General features: G+C 36.7%; 1 protein-coding gene across 1 annotated transcript in view; it reads left to right on the top strand.

Annotated features, from left to right (window-relative positions):
* Positions 1–24,479, top strand: part of LOC122399111 (neurexin-1) — a 455,816-nt gene that overhangs the window by 278,557 nt on the left and 152,780 nt on the right. Inside the window, exon 9 of the mRNA XM_043399529.1 lies at positions 293–445. Coding sequence (XP_043255464.1) covers positions 293–445 — 153 coding nt within the window. The remainder of the gene's footprint in view (positions 1–292; positions 446–24,479) is intronic.

Here is a 24,479-nt window from a genome sequence, read left to right as displayed (position 1 = left end):
CATCAATTTCAATAAAGCTACTTGCTCGGAGATCCAAATAAAAGAGAATCTCGTTTAAATGTACATTAATTTGAAAAAGTAATCACGGCCTTTTAAAAGTAATTGCACACGCACAGAAAATTCCAGCGATGCATTAACGTCGGGAAAATGCGTTAATATCGGTTTCCGTTTTCCTCGCTGTGATGTTTAACGGAGTAAATCGGGCCGCGTATCGTTTCGACGGGATCGAGATACGCGGCGGGCGTGGATCGAAGAAGTAATGAAAATGTTTTTTTCCGTCCCCTTTTTTCAGGTCGAATTCGTGGCGGAGGGGGTGAAAATGGATCTGATCGAGGCGACCAGAAGCGGAGCCGCCGGGGCGGCCGCTTGGGGCAAAATAGATTTCCACTGTCCGGAGCCAAGAGCCTCGGACCCAATCACTTTCACCACAAGGGACTCTCATCTCGTGAGTATACTCGCTATATTATTCCATTATGAAAAATAGGAAACCCGCCACGAACGCCGCGAATAGCCTGTAGCCGCCGCTGAACTTGACATCCGTTTGATCGCGACGAACCTTCAGGATATTACTTCCCTCCTCTCCCCTTCCACGATATTGATAAATCAGACACGTTTCCACCCTTTGTGCTAGACTATTTTTACTACAAAGACTACTGTAGTTCTTTGAACCTCGAAGGATTAGTGTATTTCTTTGAATATGGCAGGTCATAATAGTTGGAGACAATTGCTTAAAATGTACATTCAGTTTACTAGCTGTTTTGGTGAAAATTTAAGTATTATTCAAGTGTTTACCATAGCTAGACTTCGATTCACAAATGGACAAACACTATTTATAAGTTACTTATTTTTTTTTAAATTATTTCTTTGAATATGGCAGGTCATAATAGTTGGAGGCAATTGCTTAAAATGTACATTCAGTTTACTAGCTTTTTTGGTGAAAATTCAAGTATTATTCAATTGTTTACCATAGCTAGACTTCGATTCACAAATGGACAAACACTATTTATAAGTTACTTATTTTTTTTTAAATTATTTCTTTGAATATGGCAGGTCATAATAGTTGGAGGCAATTGCTTAAAATGTACATTCAGTTTACTAGCTTTTTTGGTGAAAATTTAAGTATTATTCAATTGTTTACCATAGCTAGACTTCGATTCACAAATGGACAAACACTATTTATAAGTTACTTATTTTTTTTTAAATTATTTCTTTGAATATGGCAGGTCATAATAGTTGGAGGCAATTGCTTAAAATGTACATTCAGTTTACCAGCTTTTTTGGTGAAAATTTAAGTATTATTCAATTGTTTACCATAGCTAGACTTCGATTCACAAATGGACAAACACTATTTATAAGTTACTTACTTTTTGTTTAATTATTTCTTTGAATATGGCAGGTCATAATAGTTGGAGGCAATTGCTTAAAATGTACATTCAGTTTACTAGCTGTTTTGGTGAAAATTTAAGTACTATTCAAGTGTTTACCATAGCTAGACTTCGATTCACAAATGGACAAACACTATTTATAAGTTACTTACTTTTTGTTTAATTATTTCTTTGAATATGGCAGGTCATAATAGTTGGAGGCAATTGCTTAAAATGTACATTCAGTTTACTAGCTTTTTTGATGAAAATTTAAGTATTATTCAATTGTTTACCATAGCTAGACTTCGATTCACAAATGGACAAACACTATTTATAATTACTTATTTTTTTTTATATTATTTCTTTGAATATGGCCCATCATAATAGTTGGATGCTGAGGAATTGCTTAAAAAGTACATTCAGAGTTTACTAGCTTCTTCTGTGAAAATTTAAATATTATTCATTTACACTATATATAAATCTGTAAATTACTTATTATTTTAAAATTGATAGTTACAAAAATCGAAGTTCAGTTCAATAATATATTACTCGTTATTTATAGAGTTGGTAAAAAAATTAGTAAACAACCGACCAACGGAATGCATCAAAAATTTAATAAGACTTTTTATTTTAAACTTTCGTTACGAAGAACAGTAATTTCGAACAATATCACATCGAGGATATTCTAGTATTTACTTTGTGTGTTAAAATAATTTGTACAGAGTCACATATAGTAATACTTTTAATAAATATTCAAATTTTAGATTCAATTTAATTTTGATATTTGAACAGCTCCAGTTCAATGTTTGGTCCAACTTTGTATGGATTATCATAGTGTTCCTCAAATATTTTAATGAAATACCTCCGCCACAGCATTCGGAGTTCCAAAGTTTCGGATACTTAGCATTTAAATGTTTTTTAAATACATAATATACCGTTTCCTCCATGAAATTCTAATGTTCGAGAAAACTTCTTAGAATATTTGGATATTTCAGAGTTCCATGCTTCGAGACGTTTGATATTTAAACGTTGTTTAATTCCCGCGTTCGATATAGGCGCCAACATTTTAAGAAACGTGGAACTTTCGGAAGAGGTTTAAGGTTCGGAAACTTTGGCACTTGAAATTTATCAAAATATTGTATTATGCTAAATAGAGGATTCAAAGGCTCCTCTTCTACTGTTTCTAATTATGGGGACGACTGTAGGAAAGGCTTATTAATGAGTTCCCCAGTGAATTCAGGACGAATTACCATAATTTGTATTGCCTTTACAACCAACGAACTTTGCGATTAATTTGATATTTTTAATATACTAATATACATAAAGTTCTCGGTCTATTTTGAAACAATTTTATAATTGAGAATGAAATTCTACATCCGCCTGTTGAATAATTGTCAGTTTAAAATGGCCGTATCCTTATTTCAAAAACAACAATTTTAATTCAATTTACTTGTTTGTCACTGGCTTTAGATCTATATTAATAAAGATATGCGACGCGTTCGTTAGTTACGAAAGCAAACAGATATGACAAAGTTTTAATTTTCATTAGCGAAAACAAAATTCATTCCCATGTTCGTTGCTTATTACCGGGCTGCGAATTCTATCCGTTCGTTACTCATTATTACGAAAAATGTACGTAAAATATATTTCATATATTAGTACACGCATAATAATAATTGTTCAAAGGTTTTTCATTGTTTTGTAACAAGAGCAATTTGTCAACGTTGCTTCGGGCCCTTCGCGGAATTAAATTCGTTAATAATAGAACGATAAAAGGAACGAAAGCATATCAAAAGAAGAGACATAAAAATAAATTTATTTTTAATCACAATTTCCCAAAGATCGTTTAAAGTTTGAAATACTATTTCAAAAAATAAAGTCGACGAATAATAAATCTCACAGACCAGAACTGTATTTTTCTCGTCTCGAGTCTGAAACTTTAAGATGGATGAAAGTCCATCTCGTTCAAAATTATGGACGTCAACTTTCGTGGTCGTCCACTTTGGTGTACGGAGGATTTCAATGAAAATATTTGAGAAACACTGAAACGGTCCGCGCGACTATCGGCGAACCGCGCTTTTAGGGGCCGCCGAAACGTCGTCGTTACCATTGCAAATCCTTGTTACCCTGTCTATCCTGACGCAAAGGTGGACACGGTCAGGTCAAAAGGGCGCAGAGTGCGAACTAGAATGGGGCTAGGGTTGCCAGGCGGGCCGGATATATGTTCCCTCAAAGCACATTTCGCAGTCCTCTTGTCGGCCCTTGTTTACGAGCGTGACCGTTCCTGGATTATGGTCACCATCGGTACACTTTATACGGCCAACGGGTTGCCGAATGGTGCGTCCAATATCGACTTGGCTACAGCGTCATTGCTCGATGATGATCCCACCTAATGCCTCCGATAGTCAGTGGCGAAACGATGAACAGAACGGTTCTCAAATCTTCGGTGTTTAACTATCGAAGAAAGTGCAGTTTGTATAGGTTGAATCGTTAAAAAATGTCCATTTATTATCTAGCGATCGAAATTGTCCATCTATTAAGCCTTTGGCATACAATTATTGTCACTGATTCTTAAAAAGTTCTTGATATGAAGTTTCACAATGATGAAGCTACTCGGTCGTTATCAAACCTCATACAGGGTGTTCGACCATCCCTGCGAAAAATTTCAGAGATTCTAGAGGCCAAAATAAGATGAAAATTAAGAATGCCAATTTGTTGATTGAGGCTTCGTTAAAAAGTTATTAATAAAATTTGTCCACCTACACGAATTTTTTTCTCAGAACTGCGTGGGATTTCGGGTGTATGTCTATTCACCAAAAGTGATTGTAATGGACCCCTGCAACCGAAAATAATTTTTCCGTAACGATTTGAAATTTTCTTTTTCGTCAAAGAATTTTTCCCCCTTGTCGATTTTTCTTAAAAATTCGTTTTTATTTTTAGTAATTTTGTTTGATGGCCTATAGAAAAGTTGTCCAATACTTTTTTGTAGGTACCAATGAGCTTTACTTCAGAAAAAAGTTTCATTTAAATATATTCACTATTACAGGGGTTATGACTGTTTGAAAATTGGACCATTTTTATGGGGTTTTTCTGACTTTACGGGGTCAAGGAACAACTTTTTCAATATTGTTAGAATTTCTACATATCCTTCACTAAAATACGCGTTATTTGAATTTTGAAATATTAAAATCCTTCAATCCGTTCGGAAGTTATGATGTTTTAAAGGTACGCATGAAATTTCAGTGAAACATATCAATGGTATGGTCAGACATTATATTTTCGGTAATGAATTTTTTTCTCGAAAGTGCGCAGGATTTCGAGGGTATGTCTATTCACCGAAAGTTATTGTAATTGACCTCCGCAGCCAATAATAATTTTTTCAGAATGATTTGAAATTTTTTAATTTCGATGAAAAATTTTCCGGTCGATATGGAACTTTAAACGTTAATAACTTTTTAATGAAGCCTCAATCAGCAAATTGGTATTCTTGATTTTCGTTTTATTTTGACCTCTAGAATCTCCCATTAAAATTTTTCCCAGGGTTGGCCAAACACCCTGTATATTAAAATCTCACATTTGTACAATCTCTAAGTATACGTAAAACAATCTATTCTATTTCGTAGCCATTCCTTGCAGCAGCAAATTTAAACAAAATTAAATAGTATACGTTTTGAAAAATTATATTAAATCGTACGTCAAGGGTTAAACCCTTAAAGTAAACCCTTAAGTTAAACGTATAAATATGTCTCACACTTCTAAAATATTACAAGAAATAATTTCTTTCAACAAGAACATTATTACGATTAGCAGTTTCGTTTGAAGATTACTCGAGATTTCGAAGCCAGCACTTCGTCCGAGTTTTACTATAATTTATTAATAAAGCCATTTGGATACTACGTTAAGACCAACATTTATTTTCCTGCTTGGTCCATTAAGAGTCGAATGCACTCTATTTCTGCACAAGCTTTCCATACATGAAATACTGTTGTAATAAAACGCATTATGTTTTCTAAACATAAATAAATAAGAAGCTCTTTAAACCGCTATTGAAATTATTCTATTTATGATTTAGAACAATAACAGAAATCATAAAGACCTTCTACATCAAAGATTCGATTTCTCGAAATTGCGAGAACATTTGATGGGAATTGTTTACGTTTCAGTAATAATTCGGAACCGATTAACGGTCGCGGTGATCGAAATGTCCAATGTATTTAAATTTTTTGTTTTAGAGGTGTACACAACGTACGAATTAATTTGAATATAAATTCAGCGTGAATACTGATACGAGTAAATGAATTTCAGTTAACTTAATTGCGGAGTGTTGGTTCCTCTGTATCGATGCCATTCTCGTTATTCAATTACTTTATAGTGACTGCTGAACCGCATACACGAAACTTTAGGGAATGAAAATAGTATTTAGAAAATGTTCTACGATTTCAATGAAACTCCCCCGCAGTGAAACAAAATTCTTTCGCTATCTTATACGATATAAGAAACTGAATTTTCTTTGAAATCTTCGAACGAGCAGTGAATGCTTAACTCTACGTTGTAAAAGAAACAAGAAACGTAAAGAAATAAGAAACAGATAAAATCATTTGTCAAGAGACATTTAATACTATTTTTCACGTTAAACTAAAAAAAATTTTAAATAAGTTTACATACTTTTAAGGGATGTGAACAATTGATAGTGACACAATAGTATACAATTTTCCCCAGTAAAACTATTTCTTATGATTGAAATCGACTCAGAGTCCCGCAATTCTTTCGACAATGGATAATAAGGGAAAAGAGTCCAGTAGGGAGAAAATAATTGCCAACAATGCCATTCTCATCCGCGATAACGGTCCAGACTTCGTTCAGAGCGTCCGCTATGACCCTTTCGCGCTGAGTTTCGGTATAAGACGGGTAATAAAATATTCCGTGAAAAGGTCGAGACGCGCAAATTGAATTTCGCGACGGCCTGAATACATTCGGTAAAGTGCCAAAAGTCCGGCGCATCCTGAGGCCGTGGTTCCGTGTCGTTGCACGTGTGCACCTAGGCGACAACGCATACGTTATTCGTCCGAACGGTTCGCGTAACCTGCAAATCCTGCGTGACGCGAAAACGCGGCGTCATCTCTCTAAGCGGATCACGCGTCTCGCGTGTGCTCGTTGACGCACATATGCCACGATTGATACGACGGAAAATACGATTCGTGACGTCGGAAATAAGTGACTCGCCTCGCTGGAAGACGTCGAAAACCATTCGCATCGGCGGTCCTTTGATGTTTTTCTTCTTACACAAAATTGTTTTCATTCTCATTGAACTGCTATTTCGGAGCTACTTCTGTGATGAATAGTGTTGTGAAGGGTTATTGATTTTAACAAATATTTCATGAGCGATTCTTTGACAGTAGAACTACCAAACTGGGCCAAAATGACCCATTCGTGACTTTTAATAAGAATTGTAAAATATTTACTCGACTCGATTTTTGAACATGTAACGTAGGTTTCCATAAGAGAATGAATAATTGTATTATACATTTCGTTAAGTGTCTATCGTTTTAATCCCTTTGGTACAAATAAATACAGCATAATTATTGGTAGTTCTAGTGTTAATATTGCTCCATGATATAAAATTGTTTTCATTTTTATCCTACTTGGAACTGCCACTTCTTCTGTGTGGAATGAAGTGTTACACGAGTAAAATGAATCTTGTATCGATGGTCAAGGGCTATTAATTTCAGAAAATATTCCCATCAATGATGCCTTGATATTGCTCTATGTCTAATATTGGTATATTGCTATAATAATATTGGTATATATCTAACAAAATTGTTTTCATTTTTATCCTACTTGGAACGTCTATTTCTTATATGTAGAATAGAGTATTATACGAGTGAAATTAATCTTGTGTGATTTAGGAAAATATTCTTTAGAAAGCAATTTTTTAACATTTCTCTATAATAACATGAAATTGTTTTTTTTTAAGACATATTTTATGAGAGATTAATTATCTAGTATAATATATTTTTGTGGCTGAAATTAATCTTGTATCGATGGTGAAGGGTCACTGATTTCAGAAAATATTCCCATCAGCAATTTTTGAATATTGCTCCGTAGAAAAATTGTTTTCATTTTCGTCCTATTTGAAACTGCCACTTCTTCTATGTAGAATAAAATATCATGTGAGTCAAATTTAATCTTGTATCGATGGTGGAAGGTTACTAATTTCAGAAAATATTCCTCTCAGCAATTCTTTAATATTGCTCCATGGCACAAAATTGTTTTCATTCTTAACCTACTTGGAACTGCTATTTCTTCTATGTAGAATAAAGTATTATATGATTGAAATTAATCTGTTATCAATGGTGAATATGAAAAATTGTTTTTTTTTTAAACACATCACCATTTGTGAATTATAAGAATTTCGACGATCATTGATATTTTATGAAAGATCAGCTAGTGTAATATATTTTTGAGGCTTTCTTAAATATATTAAGACATAGCTAAAGTCATTGAACCCTTATAGTAGTCCTTGGAACTATACATCTGAGCTTCATGCTTCGGAAGCCCTTCTCATAATATCGAGAATTCCTGCGAACGTCGACACCCTTGGTTCGAGGCTGCAACGAGGGTTGAACGCACTTCTGCTATCAATTAACACGGTGTGAATGTTTTGAAGGGAAACAAAGTGAAAGCTTTCGTAACCTTTGTCGTCCTCCGGAGTAGGTTGGGGCATCGAAGTTATTTCTGGATCGTGAAAGGAATTTTCGCTTGTAATTGTTGGATTTCTCTTTGTCTGAAAGCATGCTGATAGGATGGAAACAGCATGACGATGGTCCACCAAAAACGGAATAGTCAATTAGTGACCTTACAGATACAGTGTAGTAATAGAACTTGCTACAAAACCTTTTTTTCGGAGTTGAGATATTTTTAGAACTATTTAACATTGTTATTTTAAAAAATTCTACAATTTATACGTGATATAAATAAATTATTTAATTGTGGTCGAAATGATAAATTGATATTCTTGAGTCCAAGTATAGGATATAGTAAATTATTACAATTCTTGTTCTTGAATTTAAAAGCTTCTACTTTATTGTTATTTTTTAATGTAATTCTTTATTTCTTTATTTATATGTATACTGCGATGGAAAATAATATTTTGAACGTGTAACTCAAAAAAAAATACTAGAATTAACATCAAATTATATTATGTAACAATTCTGAGTATTAATATTCCAGAAAATATAAAAATTAATATTTCTGGTGGAATATGTGTCATGTACTTGAACTCTCCAATCTCTTTCCCTGAAAGGATTATATCAATTAATGGACTATTAATGGTGTGAAACGATCGGGAGTTTTAAAGGGATTACACAGACGATCCGAAAAACTAATCCAGCATCCCCCAATATCGAAATTGAAATCACTGGAACGAAAATCCACGAGTGAAAAGAAAAACGATACATGGTTTTCCTGGCATTGCCAGCCGACTGTAAAATTAAAATGCACCCTAAATCGAGAAAATTTTATCATTTGGTAAATTCATAGCTATATATTTTATATTAACTTCAATTTCATCGTTAGTAATTGTACATAAACACTATTAAAATTGTCGTTACACTTATCGAACGAGACGAATAGCCAACGTATATTATTTAAACAAAACTTGAGATTATTAAAGTGAAAATAAACACGTTGCTCTTTACCTTAGAGGATCTTTGGGTAATATCACTTAACTGTTCTCTCGCAATGCTGCGAGAATGTACCGTGCAAAAAAGATGTCTTTGAAAATGAAACCGGGGAAATACTTTGTACACGAGAATTGCTTTAAACGCGAATCTAGTTTGCCGCGTTTCGTTTCACCGAGATAAAACTATTCCTGGGAGAGAATTTCGCTGGTGGAAGCGGTCAAAAGGGAGTACCTGAATATCTGTGTTACTTTTCAAGGGAATCTTGTCAAGAACGAGTTTACATAAATTACATAATACGACGACAAGAGTAACTTTTCACCGTCATAGAAAGTGCTTTGAAAATCATTCTCCTGTTTATTTCTGCCCTTTTGTGCCGGATTTTTGCCGCGTACGATATCAAATACGCTAACTATTCATTCTGTGTGAGATTTATGTATAAATACTTTTTCATTAGGTCGTTGAAGCTAATAAAAGAATTGTGTGTGGGTTGAAACGGACCCAGAATAAATCAAACTCAATTTTCATTAAATTACGTTTCCTATTGTTGATATTAATCGTTCTCTAAGGTAACTAACATTTAGTTTCAGAATACGTGTGTTTAATAATAAATAAATATTTTTTTTTACATCGTGAATCCAGAATAAATCAAACTTAATTTTCATTAAATTACATTTCTTACTGTTGATATTAATCTTTTCCTAAGGTAAACATTTAGTTGAAATATACGTGTGTTTAGAGATTTCGGGGTAAGAAATCTAAAAAATGGATGAGCTCGTGTTTGCAGAGTCGAAGAAGCCAGAAATGGCAGCTGTCATTAGAAAACGGTTCGATTCGTGCGAGGAACAGAATTCGAAGGTTCGTCATTCGATTAATTAAGGAAATCTGCATATCCATTCGTTGGCGATCGCGGACGTGAATTCATACGTTGTTCCGGTGGAACGTACGCATAAGTACGGGACACGCAACGTCCGCGGTAGGAAAATGCGATTTGCATAGGGCCATTTAATTGAGGCATCGTTTCGCATTAGCGTTTGTCATTTAGCCGGGCTTGTTTTGTAAATTTGCGATGCGCCACCATTATCGAGCGCTATGCGGCGTGCACCTGCACGGAAATTTAACCGCTCGGAACGGCGGTCATTTCGGAAAATCATCACGCGTCGCCTCATTCGTCAAGGATAATGCTGTTTCCAATTGGATTCCACCTCGTTTCCCGTACCTTTCTTCGCGCAATTGCTCTCCAAGCTGCTGGCTGCTTCCTACGCGAACGTTTGAGCTTTGTATCGAAATCGAAGGTACCCTGAAAGAACCTCGTTCTCGATAAAGTATCGAAACCCTCCCTCCAGCTGGACATTCCACTTATTTCGCGAGTTTATTACGTATCTCAATAATCGAAATTAACTCGATGGTTTCTCTGTTCGAGAAAATTGAAATGCAATTTTCAGCCCTTCACTCTCCCGGAGTCTTTATATTAATAAATTAATTATATTAATAAAGACTCTCGGGAGAGCAAAGGGTTAAAAATTCCATTTCAATATTAATAAATTAATTATATTAATAAAGACTGAGAGCAAAGAGTTAAAAATTGCATTTCAATTTTCTCGGACAGAGAAACCATCGAATTAATTTCTAAAACTCGTGAATTAAGTAGAATGTCCGGTTGGAGGGAGGGTTTCGATACTTTATCAAGAACGAACGTCTCTCGGGTAAAATTTTTAACCCTTCACTCTCCTAGAGCTTTCATATTATTAAATGAGTTATATTAATAAGGAAAAATAAAAAAAATATTCGATTATGCATCGAACGGCTATGATTAACTTCGTCGAATATTTGTATCTTTTATAATTTGAAGAAATCAAGATCAGCCTCATCAGTTGCTCCTTTTCATAGTTCCGAATTTTTTCCTTATTTCAGTGCACCGAATTCGCACCGAAAATCGTGTCCATTAATAACAGAGACGCATAACGCGTTTTATGTATCGCGGAATTATATTCACGTCCGTGATAAGCGATGTAAAGTTATGACTTTCATAATTGAACTCTCGGCTACGGGGCCCGCGTTCCGGTGGCGTAACTTTAACAAGCTGCAAAAAATTATGTCATGAATTATAAAGTTGACTCCGGCTACCGAACTCTCCTTACTTCCAACTCGTCCGCGGAACTTAAGAAGTTTTGTCAGCAGCTAGTTCCAGCGACAGTATTTTCGAGCTCTATGGAAAAGTTTGTCAACCGTGTTTCGTGCGTTGAATAGTTAATCGATAACAATCGTAATATATTAGTTACATATTACAGTTATTACAGTCGTTACAGCAGATCGATTACATAGTAATATAAAAAATATAATAAATATTAAATAGTAATATTTTTTTTTATTATAAAATTACAATATAAATTGTAATTTAATATTCATCGATAGACAATTGCTAAATTTTCTTCATAAAAAAGAGTAAAGAAATTTCTTCGCTAGATAAAACGTTGAAAAGTATTCAGATAAAATTGGAATATTAATTAATAAAAAAATAAAATGAAGATCCATTAAAAATATGATGCTTAAGATCGAAGATTATTGTTGATTCACGATGAGCGTATAAATAAAATTGAAATCGTTCGTCACAATGGCATTGTTGCGCGGAGGATATCGAGGAATAATTATTAATTATTTAATTATTGATTAAACGTGGATGCATGGGAGCGTTTGCATTCAAAGTACCGTTATTTCGGAAGAATTGCTTTCAGAACGACGGCTGAAGATCATAGATCATTGTTTAATTTAATTTGTTTTATTTATACGAACCTTTTGGCGAAAAAGGAAATACAGGAAAATTAATTTTAGCGAGAATCGATCAGAATGGGACGAGGTAAAAGTGTGTGACTGAGAACACGTGCATTTAAAATATAATTTAGGTGAGAACAGAGAATGTCGACGTCACTGTTGATTGGCATATCGGGAACGAAATGATGCTAATTAATAAAATTCGAACGAAAATAGCAAATATTCTTATTCTGGAAAAGGATCGAGCTTCGTTGGGCTGTCGAAAGATTAAAGACCACTGCTCTGATACACGATGCTTCTGTTCGTTTCCGTTTCCTTTGAGAAGTTGAACGATCAGCAAGGTAACCTGCCAAACGTATACTAAAACGAAGGTTTCTAATTCGCGCGTTTCGTGTTTACGCGACGAAGATACCGAAGCGTCTTGGCGGTCATTTCCGCGAGCCTTCGCTCCGTGGAACGAGCAGGACAGCCATAACGCGTGATGAGCTGTCGCGTAATTTTCGGTAAACCGCATCCACGACCTCGGGTAATTTCCTTCAGGAAACTAAGCTCGATATACTCCGTCGCAGTCACTTCACGGCGGTCGAAGAATTTAGAGAAACCATTTCACCGGGCTCCCGTACGATTAACGATCTGGTCCTCCATAAATTAAAGATTGTTTCGTTCCCTGGTTTCTTTCCTTCAAAATTTCAAAATACACACACAGTACCTCACGAAAGCATTCGATCGTTTCCAATCTACATCGTTAACGAATAGAATGTACGTTAGGTTTCCAAAATAAGACTGTAAGTAAAGATACATAGGAGTCTCGAGAATGCATATGTAAAATTATAAACACAGATATGAAAATTTAGTACAGAATATAACGAATATACCTCTAAATAAAGACGTTTAGTCAAATTTTGTCGAGTTTTTTACACAAAAATATAAATCAGACCGGTCGTGATAGGCAAGACTACATATTTTTCTCAGAAAACAAACAATAAGAATAGATGTGAATAATGTAAAATTCATTGTACGAATACTATAAGAGAAGCGAAGTTAAATGGCGCTAAAATAATATTGTGTGTTAGAAATTCTAAACGAAATTTCAAAAACAGCCGTAGTGTTAATATAACATTGATCAACGATTTGGTCAATTTTCCAAATTAACTTTCATGATCGTTTGCAAATACATATGCCTGTTGTCCTGAAAAGAAAAAAGTAAAATTACGATTTACATCAGAGTTGATCGCCTGACGGCTCGCGAAGCAAATATGGCCGCCTCCACTGCTCTCCCGTCCGCGCAAGCGCAGAAACTCTTCCCCCTCTGTGCGTTTGCGCGGAGAGAGCTGAGCTGGGACCAAGGCTCGTCGAGCGCTTAACGTAGTGAGGATCCTGATGGTGGGAGAATCGGTTGCCTGAGAATAGATCTAGTGGCTCTGGAAGAAGTCCATCGATCCTAATTTGCACCACGCTTGCTCGATCAGGTAATCTACGACTTGGTTTTCTGGTAAATATTCATTTATCACCGTTTATTTTTACAAGTTCGTGTACTATTATTATTGTTATTTAGTAAAATCTAAACGTTGCACTAGGGCTAACTATTTATCCTTAGAATCGTAATTCTCATATCAATATGCTCTTAATCAAAAACCAAACAAATATCTATTTTACAGGTATAAATTTTGATCTTTAATTTAATGTTTCTTCCAGAATCCTACGTCGTTATGAATTATTTGTGGATACTGCACATGGTTTGATCGATGTTTTTAACCATTCAATTCTATCATTTAAATGTCCTTTACTTGACATCTCCTTGTAACTATTCACAGTCGGTCTCACACTTCCTAACATTTTACTTTGTCTTTCTGTTTATCTTTGTTAGGTAACTATCTTCTACACTTGTATCTCTTTCTCTACTAATAAATAAATAATAGAAACACCCCCAACGATACATCATCCAATTCCGACCAATACAACATAGAAAATGGTGCTCAACCGCGACTCGTTTTCGAACAGCTCCGACTATTAAACAAAAATTTGTTCCCTCGATGCGCGTGTAAACAGACGAAAAATAGTTTGAACAAATTAAAATCGACACGGAGCGTAGGAGACGAGATCGAGTGTTGCAGGGTTAAAAGCTCGCCACCCTCGCCGATCGCATCGATTTTACGAACGCGTTACGTTCCGGCGTTCGAGTTGATTCCTGTTTACTCGTCGAATGGTTCATTCCCAGACGAGCAACGGCTCTTTTTCGTCTGTTACTTTTCGCGGTTGCCGCGAGATTAAACGACTGGAATGTTTAAGCGTGTTGCTCGCAGCGGCTAGCATTTAGAAAGCTCGGGAATGTTCGCGGCGGCTCGATTTTCGCGCGTGTTCAGAATCCGATAATTCGACCGCCGTGCAACCCTTTGTACGATCCGGTCGTGCGCGGGAACTTTCGACAGCATTTCCGAACATCCAACTTAATTGAAAACTCCCGCGCGAATACTTCGACGGGCCTGGAAAAATTTTTCGTTGGCGCACTTTAGCATCTGCTTCGCGCGAAACGCGTTAGAAAAGCCTCTGGTATAAATTTTAAAAAACAGAAGTAAATATCACGAGAGTCATGAGAATTATTAAACGAGGGGAGATTTTTCTTGTAATAAATTTTTTAAATTTTCTAGGAGTTTGCTCGTTCACACGCTTCGTGGATATTCTTTGTCGGAATTAAAGTTTCTCGCCGGGCATAAGAGCGACACAATCAACGAAATAATCAGCGAAAAGGAAACGTCCCCTCGTCTTGAAAGTCTCCGAGCGTTGTCCAAACCTCGTCCAGCTAGGAAAGTTCAAGTATTTTTCTTGTTCCCCGTCGTTCTTTGTCCCCGATCGGACGGCAAGTAGTTACCGATAATTAAAACGCATCCTGGCTCGCGTCTGGCTCGGTGTTTTCGGGCTCGTCGATGGGAAGAACGATTCGATTGAAGTTTCATCGATCGATTTTTGTTCCGGGAACTCCGTGGAAGTGCTCGATTCGTTATTTCTCGTCTCGATCTTAGATTAAACCGAACGGGAACGTACAAATCCCTCTTTGTTCGAGTTTATCGAATTAGAAATAAATAATAGACAAATTCGTGACTTGTCGATTACTGTAATACCAAATAATTTTTATTATTTTGACGTTAATAGTTTTTTACAAATTCCTTTTAGCTGATGCAAATAAATAATACACAAATTCGTGACTCGTCTATATAATTATTATTATTTTGACGTTAATAGCTTTCTACAGTCCCGTAGGTCCAATTATAAATTCAAAGTGAACGTAGAAATTCCTTTTTGATCGAGTTTATCGAATTCCAAATAAATAATAGACAAATTCGTGACTTGTCCATTACTGTAATACCAAATAATTGTTATTATTTTGACTTTAATAGTTTTCTACAGTCTCGTAGGTCCAATTACAAATTACAATAACTGTTAACTTTCTCACATACAAGAAAGTTAATTGCCTATAGGTGCACAGAATTTTTGTCAACCATTGCTTCGTAACAACAATGTTTTTTTGGCCCCGGAAGGGAAATCGTTATGGCCGGAATGAATTTTCGAGCGATTTCGGGGGTGGAAACCCGTACGATCGACGTAATTTCGGCGCGGTGATGTACGCGCCAATGAAATCACGAGGCAGTCCCTGCACGGCTCATAAAATATCTATAAACCGAGTTTCGACCACCGAATTGAACAGGGTAAACGCCGTATTTTCAGGCCCCGGCTGCATGACATCTCCGTAATTGCATCATACTTCCGGTCCGCCACGACGCTTTTATGGCGGTCCCCCGCCGGGTTATAAATAAGGAACGATCAGATGAAACTTAAGGATGGACTCTGGTGACCCTCTCGGAAAGGAATCGTTATTCCCTTCGAGTGGTGGATGTGTTTCGAAACGATATTATAATAGCGAATAAATAGACCGCGATAGAACTAAACCAATCGAGAGGGAAACTCGTTATTGTAATTGATGTGAAATCGTGTACTCGAACGAGGATGAACACTCTCGAGGATAGGAAATGAAACGTCGAGTCATTTTTTAAAAAGGGAACGTTGGTTCTTTCAGAGTATCTTATGTACGTATTCGAGCGACGAAGGAAATATTTTATATCCTTGAAATTCTTTCTCCTGTTAAAACTTGCAACGAGTCAACTACGCCGAGGAGTTTTTAAAGCTCTGTAAAAGCTAGCAAACTGAAAGTTTAAAGTCAATTGTGACTGGAGATGGAACCTTGGTTCTTTAGTATGATCTCCTTTCAAAACGGGAGTCTATAGAGCGGCGTCGACCTAGCGAGGCTTCCTCAAGAAAGATAAAGTCGGTCGATCCGCGGAGAAAAATAATGGCTGGTGTATTTCGATATCGCGAATACGTATGATTGATTCCAAAGGAAGCCATTTATCTGAAATGATAAACGTATTTTTCAGAATTTACAGATTTTAAATTAATAATCAGTATAGATTTTTCAATATGAGTCTGTGATGTGAGTACCCTGAATACTGATTTTTATGAAAATATAAAAAATTTCTTTTATTTTGCTCCGATCCACTCCGGGTACTTTTATGAAAATTAAAATGTGACTTCGCGTTTATCCATCAGGGGATTTAAAAATCCTGCAAATGTAATTCTAGAAAAATCGTACGAACGTATAATTAGATTTAAAAAGATGATTCATCATTGGTCATTGATCTAACCCAATTCTAATTTTCTCTCGAAAGTCAACTTTTTGATTTTGCACGTTCAGTGTGTACTTAGCCAAAGAAATTAGAACGATAGATACGTGAGAAAATGTATAATGCAATGGAGACAGACGTCTATTCATTTTCTCATTTATAAATTTTCAAAAATTCAGTCGAGTAAACGCAAGATTTATTAAAAATTACTAATGGATCATTTTGACTGCTTTGGTAGTTGCACTGTTAAAGAGGCTTTTAAACCTATCGGGTAGCAACCCTCTTGGGTATGAAGGTTGGAATATATCCAATCAGTGCATCTATATTTATAGTATGAACTTCTAGTACTATATCCATACTGGTCGGTGCGAAGCCTTTCTAAATCTCGACTGTCCCTGCACGAGCCATACTAGAGTTGATTAACTGCAACTCACTCAGCAAGCCAAAGTTCTAACCTGTGATATGGGGCAGCCATTACCACCACTATGATTCAGCCTCATCGACTAGCTCAGGGGACTGGGGGACTAAGCACCTTGACAATCTTTGAATTCGGAAGGGAGTACGTAATACTCACCTTGCCAACATCCCCTGCCAAGACTTATGGCGTCGTTCTAGTCCTGATTAACCTAGCTAGGCACCATCCTTGCCATTCCTAGTCGAGTTATCCTCCACTGCAACCCTAATGGCCGCGGTGCACAGTGTTCGAAAACGTCGATTTAGACGCGAAATAGTCCAATTTTTTACCATCTCCAATCACTTTGCTTTAGTAAGTTTCTAAATCCTTGAGGATCTTCCTTTGAAACATTGTTTATCCCTAGAAATTGTTTAATTGGGTTAATTTTTACTCAGAAACTCGACGATCCTGTTCTTCTTGAAAATAAATAATAATATTACAATCATTTTATTTTCTACTCTATGTAGCACAGGAATTATGATTGTAAATACAGGTAATCAAAAAGAAACCAATTTTAGTATGCAGTTATCGTAAGTTTTTGGAATAGCAGTTATCAGATTAGCTGCTTTCTTAATGTTCTCATAATAAACACAATTCGTTTTTTTCTTCAATTAAATAATTTTCATTTGACACAAAATAATACAAAAATTGTTAAATAAAATCTTGTTCTTAAGGATTTATGCACCAAAATATAATTTTTCGAACACTGTGCACCTTCGAATTTATTCATCACCTTGATACAAATGCAACGAAATTCCTAAAACGATATTATTGGGACGAGCAACGGGAAGAGTGCTCGTTGACATTTTTGATAGCCATCGATCCTCCGATTAATCAACCCAATTGTCCGATCGAAAGCGGTCCGTCGCGTTAGCGTCGATATTTCGGTGTAACAGCAACGAAATTGGCGGAACGAGCAAATAACCGCGTCGCGGGGAGGAATAACATTGAAATAAATTGGATTTGTCGAGAAAACGTTTGCCGCTTTGTTGCTCTTGGTACAATAGCCTTCGTTCGATGTTTCTGGCTCGATCAATAATTGCAGCGCGATATTTTCATTGTAACTCGATTCTGTAATCTATTCGTGATTTCCGGGAGCTTATTTTCTCGGGGAAAGGATATCTCGGTACTCGATTCGAAAAAAACAATATTGTTGCTAATATTTGGGAAGCTTCCGTTATCGAATAACGATCAGGTTTGCTTGTCACGAACGGAACAAAATGTTTCAACAACAGTCGCTTGCGTTTTCCTCAAAGCAAATAATTCGAGTCGAGGAAAGAACATTATTTGTTTTCATTTTTGGTAAATTTGTAACTCGATTCTGTCGCTCGAAAACTGTACTTTCTAATAGCTAATAGCATTTCCGTACAGAGCCATCGCAAATGAAACGTCGATATTAAGTTCGAAGGAATTTCCATCCTTTTCAACGGTTGAGGGGGTACGATTAATTAATTGAATAATGCGATCGTTACGGTACGTCGTTAAGGTCGATAATTACACCGTCGAGTTCGCACTTGACGAACAAAATGGCGTTGGAGAAGCGAGCAAAAATTGCTGTCGTTATCGGTGGAAGTTGCAACGATAGTAATTACTATTCGCTCAGGTTACGGAGTATTCGCCGGTAAACGCAACTAATTGGACCGCGTTAAAAAGAAATAAGGCGGAAAAAGGAGCGCGCAGCTACGCGTTCCGTAGACGAGGAGGAAGAAGATCGACCGTGGGTGGGACAAAACGACGTGAAAATTTCGCGAACGGTTAATCCGCTCGAAAACGTCGCGCTCGAGTCGAGATTTCCTCGAGCACCGAGACACCTCCGCCCACGAGGGTTATTTTCGACGGACCTCGATATTTCCTAGACGGCCTGCCGCGGTTGAACAATCAACGCGAACAAGCCGAATTTTAATTAACACGAACCGGCGGTCTAGCAATGATAATTATTGTAGTCGTTGGAAATTTTTGAGTATGAGCGTAATTAACGCGCCCTTACTAATTAGCCGGTCGTTAAAAACCATGTAATTACGGAAACGCGCCCGAAACCTTCTAATTAAGAGTCTTCGATTTCGATCGGAGCTTTAACAGATATTCGATATTTTGATTGATCGTTGACAGGCGATCGGAATGGGAAGTGTTTCTCCAAAATTGATATTATTCCTTAAATGAGGATGAATGTAGTTAGAATGTAGGTCTATGGAATCAATTTTTTCTAACATCGAACACTTCAAGTTTTCTAATAAAGAATCCATGAAGTTGGGAAGATGTATGATAGGATTATTTTAATATTATTAAAAGTGTCTCTCCAAAATTGATATTTTCCCTTAAATGAGGATGAATGTAGTTAGAATGCAATTCTATCGAATCAATTTTTTCTAACATTGAACACTTCAAGTTTTCTAGTAAAAAATCCATGAAGTTGGGAAGATGTATAGTAGGATTATTTTAAGTCGAGCTCTGGGAGGCGGGCACTGGACAGCGACGAAAGTGGGGACCCAATCGCGACGCAGAACTGGCCGCGACGTTGCCATATCGTGACACATTCCGTTGTTTCTCTTTCTATTCGTAAACGTAAACTGTTCAACACATTATTATTCCCTAAAAAACTAAAAAATTGAATTCTCAAGATTAACCCCTTGGCATACAATAACGAGTCTAACTCGTTACAAGTTTTACAATGATGAGGCTACTCACTCGTCATCAAGTCTTACACATAACAATCAACACATTTTCACACTTACAGGGTATTCATAAAACAAATCTATTTTTTTTTCGTGACCATTCCTTGTACCAACAAATTTAAACAAAATTGAATAGTATACGTTCGACAAATTATTTGAAATTAAATCATTCGTCAAGGGTTTAAATGTTAAGGAAAATAGATCTAAATATGACTCTCGAATTTTAACAAGATTTTAAAAATTAGCTCTATGACAAATTACAAATTACGTCTATGCTAGTTTCCGAATTGTCTAAGAACAAAGTTCCATTTTCGTGGACAATTTGAGTGGTTTAGTCTGACAGTCAACCTGTTAAAAACGATTCTATTATATTTGTCGGATATATTTACCCTCTGACGTGCACGTGAGCATTTCTCAGAGGTTTCGCTGTAAAATTTACGGTGTTTCTTTCGCGACTGAGGCGGAAAGCGCGCGATGTGAAACAGCCTGTAGCCTCGCGAGCTCTTTCGACGCGCGAGAGACGGGTTCAATTAAACCGCGACACCCTTTGGCCGACGCGCAATATCGAGTATTTACCGCAGCAGGGAGAATTGGCCAGCGGGTCGAAAGGTCCTTCGGGGAATTTCGCGATCGCGCAAAAACTAATTATCGCCCCCCCCCCCCCTCCACCCCCCACTGTACGCGGAGACCTTCCGCGTGTCCATTTCGTTATTCGCGAGTAGTCGCGGGCTCGAATATCGACGGGTTTTTTTCCCACCCCCTCCCCAGCCTCGTTCCGGATGAATTCCGGAAACTACAATGCAATCCGAAAACACGATCGTGGAAATAATGGGGCAACGTGGACATTTTCACCAGCGAACTCGCTGTAAACGGCTTATTCTTCGACCCCGGCTATCGCGACTGCTGCCGGCGAAATTTGAATGAAACTACAATGAGATTTTCGCGAACGATACTTCGGTAATTGCTGGCCCGAAGAGCGCCGATTAAAATAATCTTCGTTTTCCCGTCTGCGTTTTTCCGGCGCGATCGGGCTCGGTTGATTACTCTCGACGAGTTTAATTCGTATTTTAATTCGTATTCGTAGATTAGGGCCAGTGTTGCCTCGATATGGAATAGTTTTTCAAATACTTAAATATTATGAATTTATAGGAAATTTTATCCTTTTTCGACTGGTAAGAGTCAAATTTAAAATATAAAAACGGTTTAGGAAATATTTACTTTTCTTACTAAGGTCCTGATTTTCCATATTAGGAAATGCAGTGCTTGTAATATGGAATACTATATTTATATTTATATTTAAAGAAGTAATCAAGCTAACACAAAGCTGATGCACTTATTTTATTATTTATAATATTAGGTCGAAGATCACCTGGAAAAACTCAGGCTGCGATATTTTCTTCGATATTCTTTCACGAACACATGTTGCTTTGAAATTCGGGCATATGCAAGCCAATCGTAGTCGATTGCATTCAACGCCAATAGCAATATTGCAATAATTGCTTTAATATTGCAGTGGTCCAAATTAGAAACGTGTTCCATATCGGGGCAACTGACCCTGCTCATTTTATTAACTGCTTTCTATTATACTTTCCTTGATTCGGAAATTCATTGATAAATGTTATCTCTGAGTTTACATTGAAATGATAAAACTCGTTCAAGAACTATGTAATGTTATAATATTTGCACTATTTAAATCTATATGAATATTTTTAAAAACGAGTCAAATTTAAATTTTAAGGAGATGTTTGCAATTGTTTTCTTGAACTTTTATGCTACTTGTAATTCCTTATATAAAGTTTCCAGAAATGATTATTTTATATTGTTTTGCAGCCACTATTGACGAAAATATTTGTCCCCAAAAAAATAATTAAATTGTTTAGAGGTAATTATTTGAAACGTTTTACAAAATAGCTCTATTATAATATTTTTCACATTGTTCGCCATTTTTCCGCCCGATTTCTTTTGTTTCGAACTATAAAATTAGCTCCCCTGGATCATTTAATTCAAAAATACAATTTAACATTTTGAGGAAATACAAATTAAAATTTTTACTCGGTACAATAAAATTTCTTTCAACATGAAACAGAATTCAAAACTAAAATCGTAACTTTATTTAATCCTCATTGTACATACTAGTTCTACAAAAAGTATAAAAAAAATTACAAATTTCAGTTTCCAAATTCTATACTCGAAGGATAATAAATTCTCTCTGCACAAATCACGTTACACGATTACCGCGTCAATTCCGGAGAAAAGAGTTTACGGACAAAGAAGCTCGCTCGAGAACCGAAGGAAAATCGAATTGCACGCGACAAAGCTGCAATATTAATAAAAGGGTGGTGCTTTTCGAGAAGAGTACGGCGATTTTATAAAATTAATTCGCCTACGGGTCTCCTTGTGACCGTCCATAATTCACGCGTTACGATCAATTACGCGTATTATCGTACAGGCCGTTATTAATATCGCTGGTTAAACAATTTCGGGGCCACGGAATATTTTCGTAGCCGCGCAGAACCCCTCCGTATTTGCATATTCGTAAGCGCGGGTCAGCTCGTTGTCATTTGCGTTCCGAAACGGCCTAATTGAAACTCGTTATATTCCGAATTGCTCCCATTGCACCGGATTCCCATTATCGCATTACCGATTTAATGTTCGCGTTCCGTTCATTTGCCGGACTAACCTTTTTACCCTTCGAACAAATCCCATTGTCGTCCGATCGCGCTCGGCTTTAAGCGTTTATCTTAATTTTCGAAAATTCCCGCTCGTTTCGGCTCGTTAGCTCCTACACGAGCTCCTTCCTCTCCGATCGAGAGACATGTGCCTAATTTCACACACCGTGCCCCCAAAACGTGTGATTTTACACGGAAAATTGCTCGATCGAACCTCATACTTCATGCTTTACGTTGGGAATTATATTTTGTTGTTCAAAGTATCGATAGAAATGAAGAAGGTTAATACAACTTTTTGGGTTAAGATGGTAAAACTGAATGATTTAAACACATAGAGTAAGCTTATTTATAAAACTTGAAAAAGGCATAACGAAACGTGTGATTGAAAAACTGTTCTTTTTGGGGAATGCTCAGCGCCATTTTCTGAGTATGCAGCGCCATCTGCTATTGCGATACAATTCATTTTTCGATGTAAGACGAAACGAAACGAATTTTTCAATATTTTGAGCTTCCAAATCGTATTCGGTGTTTGAATATCCCGGGCGTCGAAAATCGCGAAAGTGGATTTAAAATTTTATAGAAAATGCAAAACGCGTTCGATTATCAGTGGTTTCAGGTCGAGGGAAAGTTCGAGCGACGTCTTCTCTCCCGTGGTTTCCGGTTCCAGTGATAAATAATTCAATAGTAAAATTGAAGCGCATAATTTCGTAGTCGACTTTGCCCGTATAAATACGCGCACGCGTGGACAAATTTACGCTTCCATTCCGTTCGAATTACAATAAATGGTCTAGGTAATCAGATGATAATTCGATTCGCAGACGGAGATTTACACGGGCGGCCGTCGCGCAAATATTACGCGCGACGATAAATAGCGGATTCGTCAAATAATTGCGGATTTAATAGACGGCTGATGCATTAATACCAACGACGATGTGCGTCGTCATTATTTTAAACTTTGGAGAAATTTAACACAAAAATGTAACTTCGACTTTCGCGTCGTTTATGCTCTGATATTCGTGCAAAAATTAGGAAAACTAGTGAAAACTGATTGGGACTTTATCCTCTTCACGCCCTTGGTGGATGTTTAGTTTTTTATAATTATAGTTACTGTCAATAGTAAATAGACCAAAATTTTCACTACAGATTATAAGAAAAAAAAAATAAATAAATAATAAATAATTTTATTTTATTCATTCCAGATATTACCAAAAATTTGCAAAGTTGTCAAGGTCTGGAGGAACTCGAGATTTAAAACTCATCCAAAATTATGCAACATCGATCCACCTTTTTGTGTAAAAAGAACCGACCGAATCGATCGAGAATTTACGAGATAACGAGCACGAGTTTCTGGTTGAAAATTGTTCGTAACGTAAATTGAAATTCGAGCCGACCGCGGGTCTCTAAAAAATCGCCAGAAACAAACGCGAACCGAAAAACTGGCGCAGCTGATTTTTTACGATGTCCCCTGTCCACTTCCTCTCGGTAGTCTGCTGATTTATCTACCGGATTTTCCGTGTACGCTCGTTTCGTACACTGACGTGCGGCAACGCTCGTTGTCTCACGTGTTTATTATCTGACTAACGAACGTCAGCCGAGCAGAAGGAAATCGGAAGTCGGAGTCTATCTGCGTTTCGTATGGCGCCGCCGATCGATGACCGAGTTTGTAATTTTATTTTCGAGCTTATTGAGTCGAAATTCGAGAACTCCATTAGTCTCGCGAAATCGTGTTTTGGTTCCCCTGTTAATTAACGTCTTCACGTTTCAACGATAATGCGCTGATAAGTTCTATAAACTATTTAGAATTTTCCTCTCAGATCACAAATTTTCATTATTTCATAATTCTGTGTACAATTATTTTTAAAGATTGAGGTTTTACAAGTAATGAGAAGACAATTAGCTGTACGAAGCGTGTTACATTACTGTCAGATCTATGATCGATAAGTGATTCAGTAGATAGCGATCGATTACCTGCTCTACTCTATCACAACAAATGAGATTTACGATTTTGTCTTGTTACTCTTGATAATTACATTTCCTTAAAGGGAGCCAATAAATAATGTAATTAGTGTCTCGTTCTTATTTGGAAAAACTTTGCAGTACGAAACGCGTGATTTGTCATATGTTCTTTCGCGTTGGGCTCCAACGGCGATCGAGAAGAATCGCGGAAGCTGTATCGGGCAATTTTTTATAGGA

Source organism: Colletes gigas, unplaced genomic scaffold (genome assembly GCF_013123115.1).
Source record: "Colletes gigas isolate AHSC1104 unplaced genomic scaffold, ASM1312311v1 Colletes_gigas_Sc00012, whole genome shotgun sequence".
Taxonomy (NCBI): domain Eukaryota; kingdom Metazoa; phylum Arthropoda; class Insecta; order Hymenoptera; family Colletidae; genus Colletes; species Colletes gigas.
The sequence above is the reverse complement of the archived record's forward strand: the minus strand, read 5'-3'. Positions and strand labels throughout refer to the sequence as shown.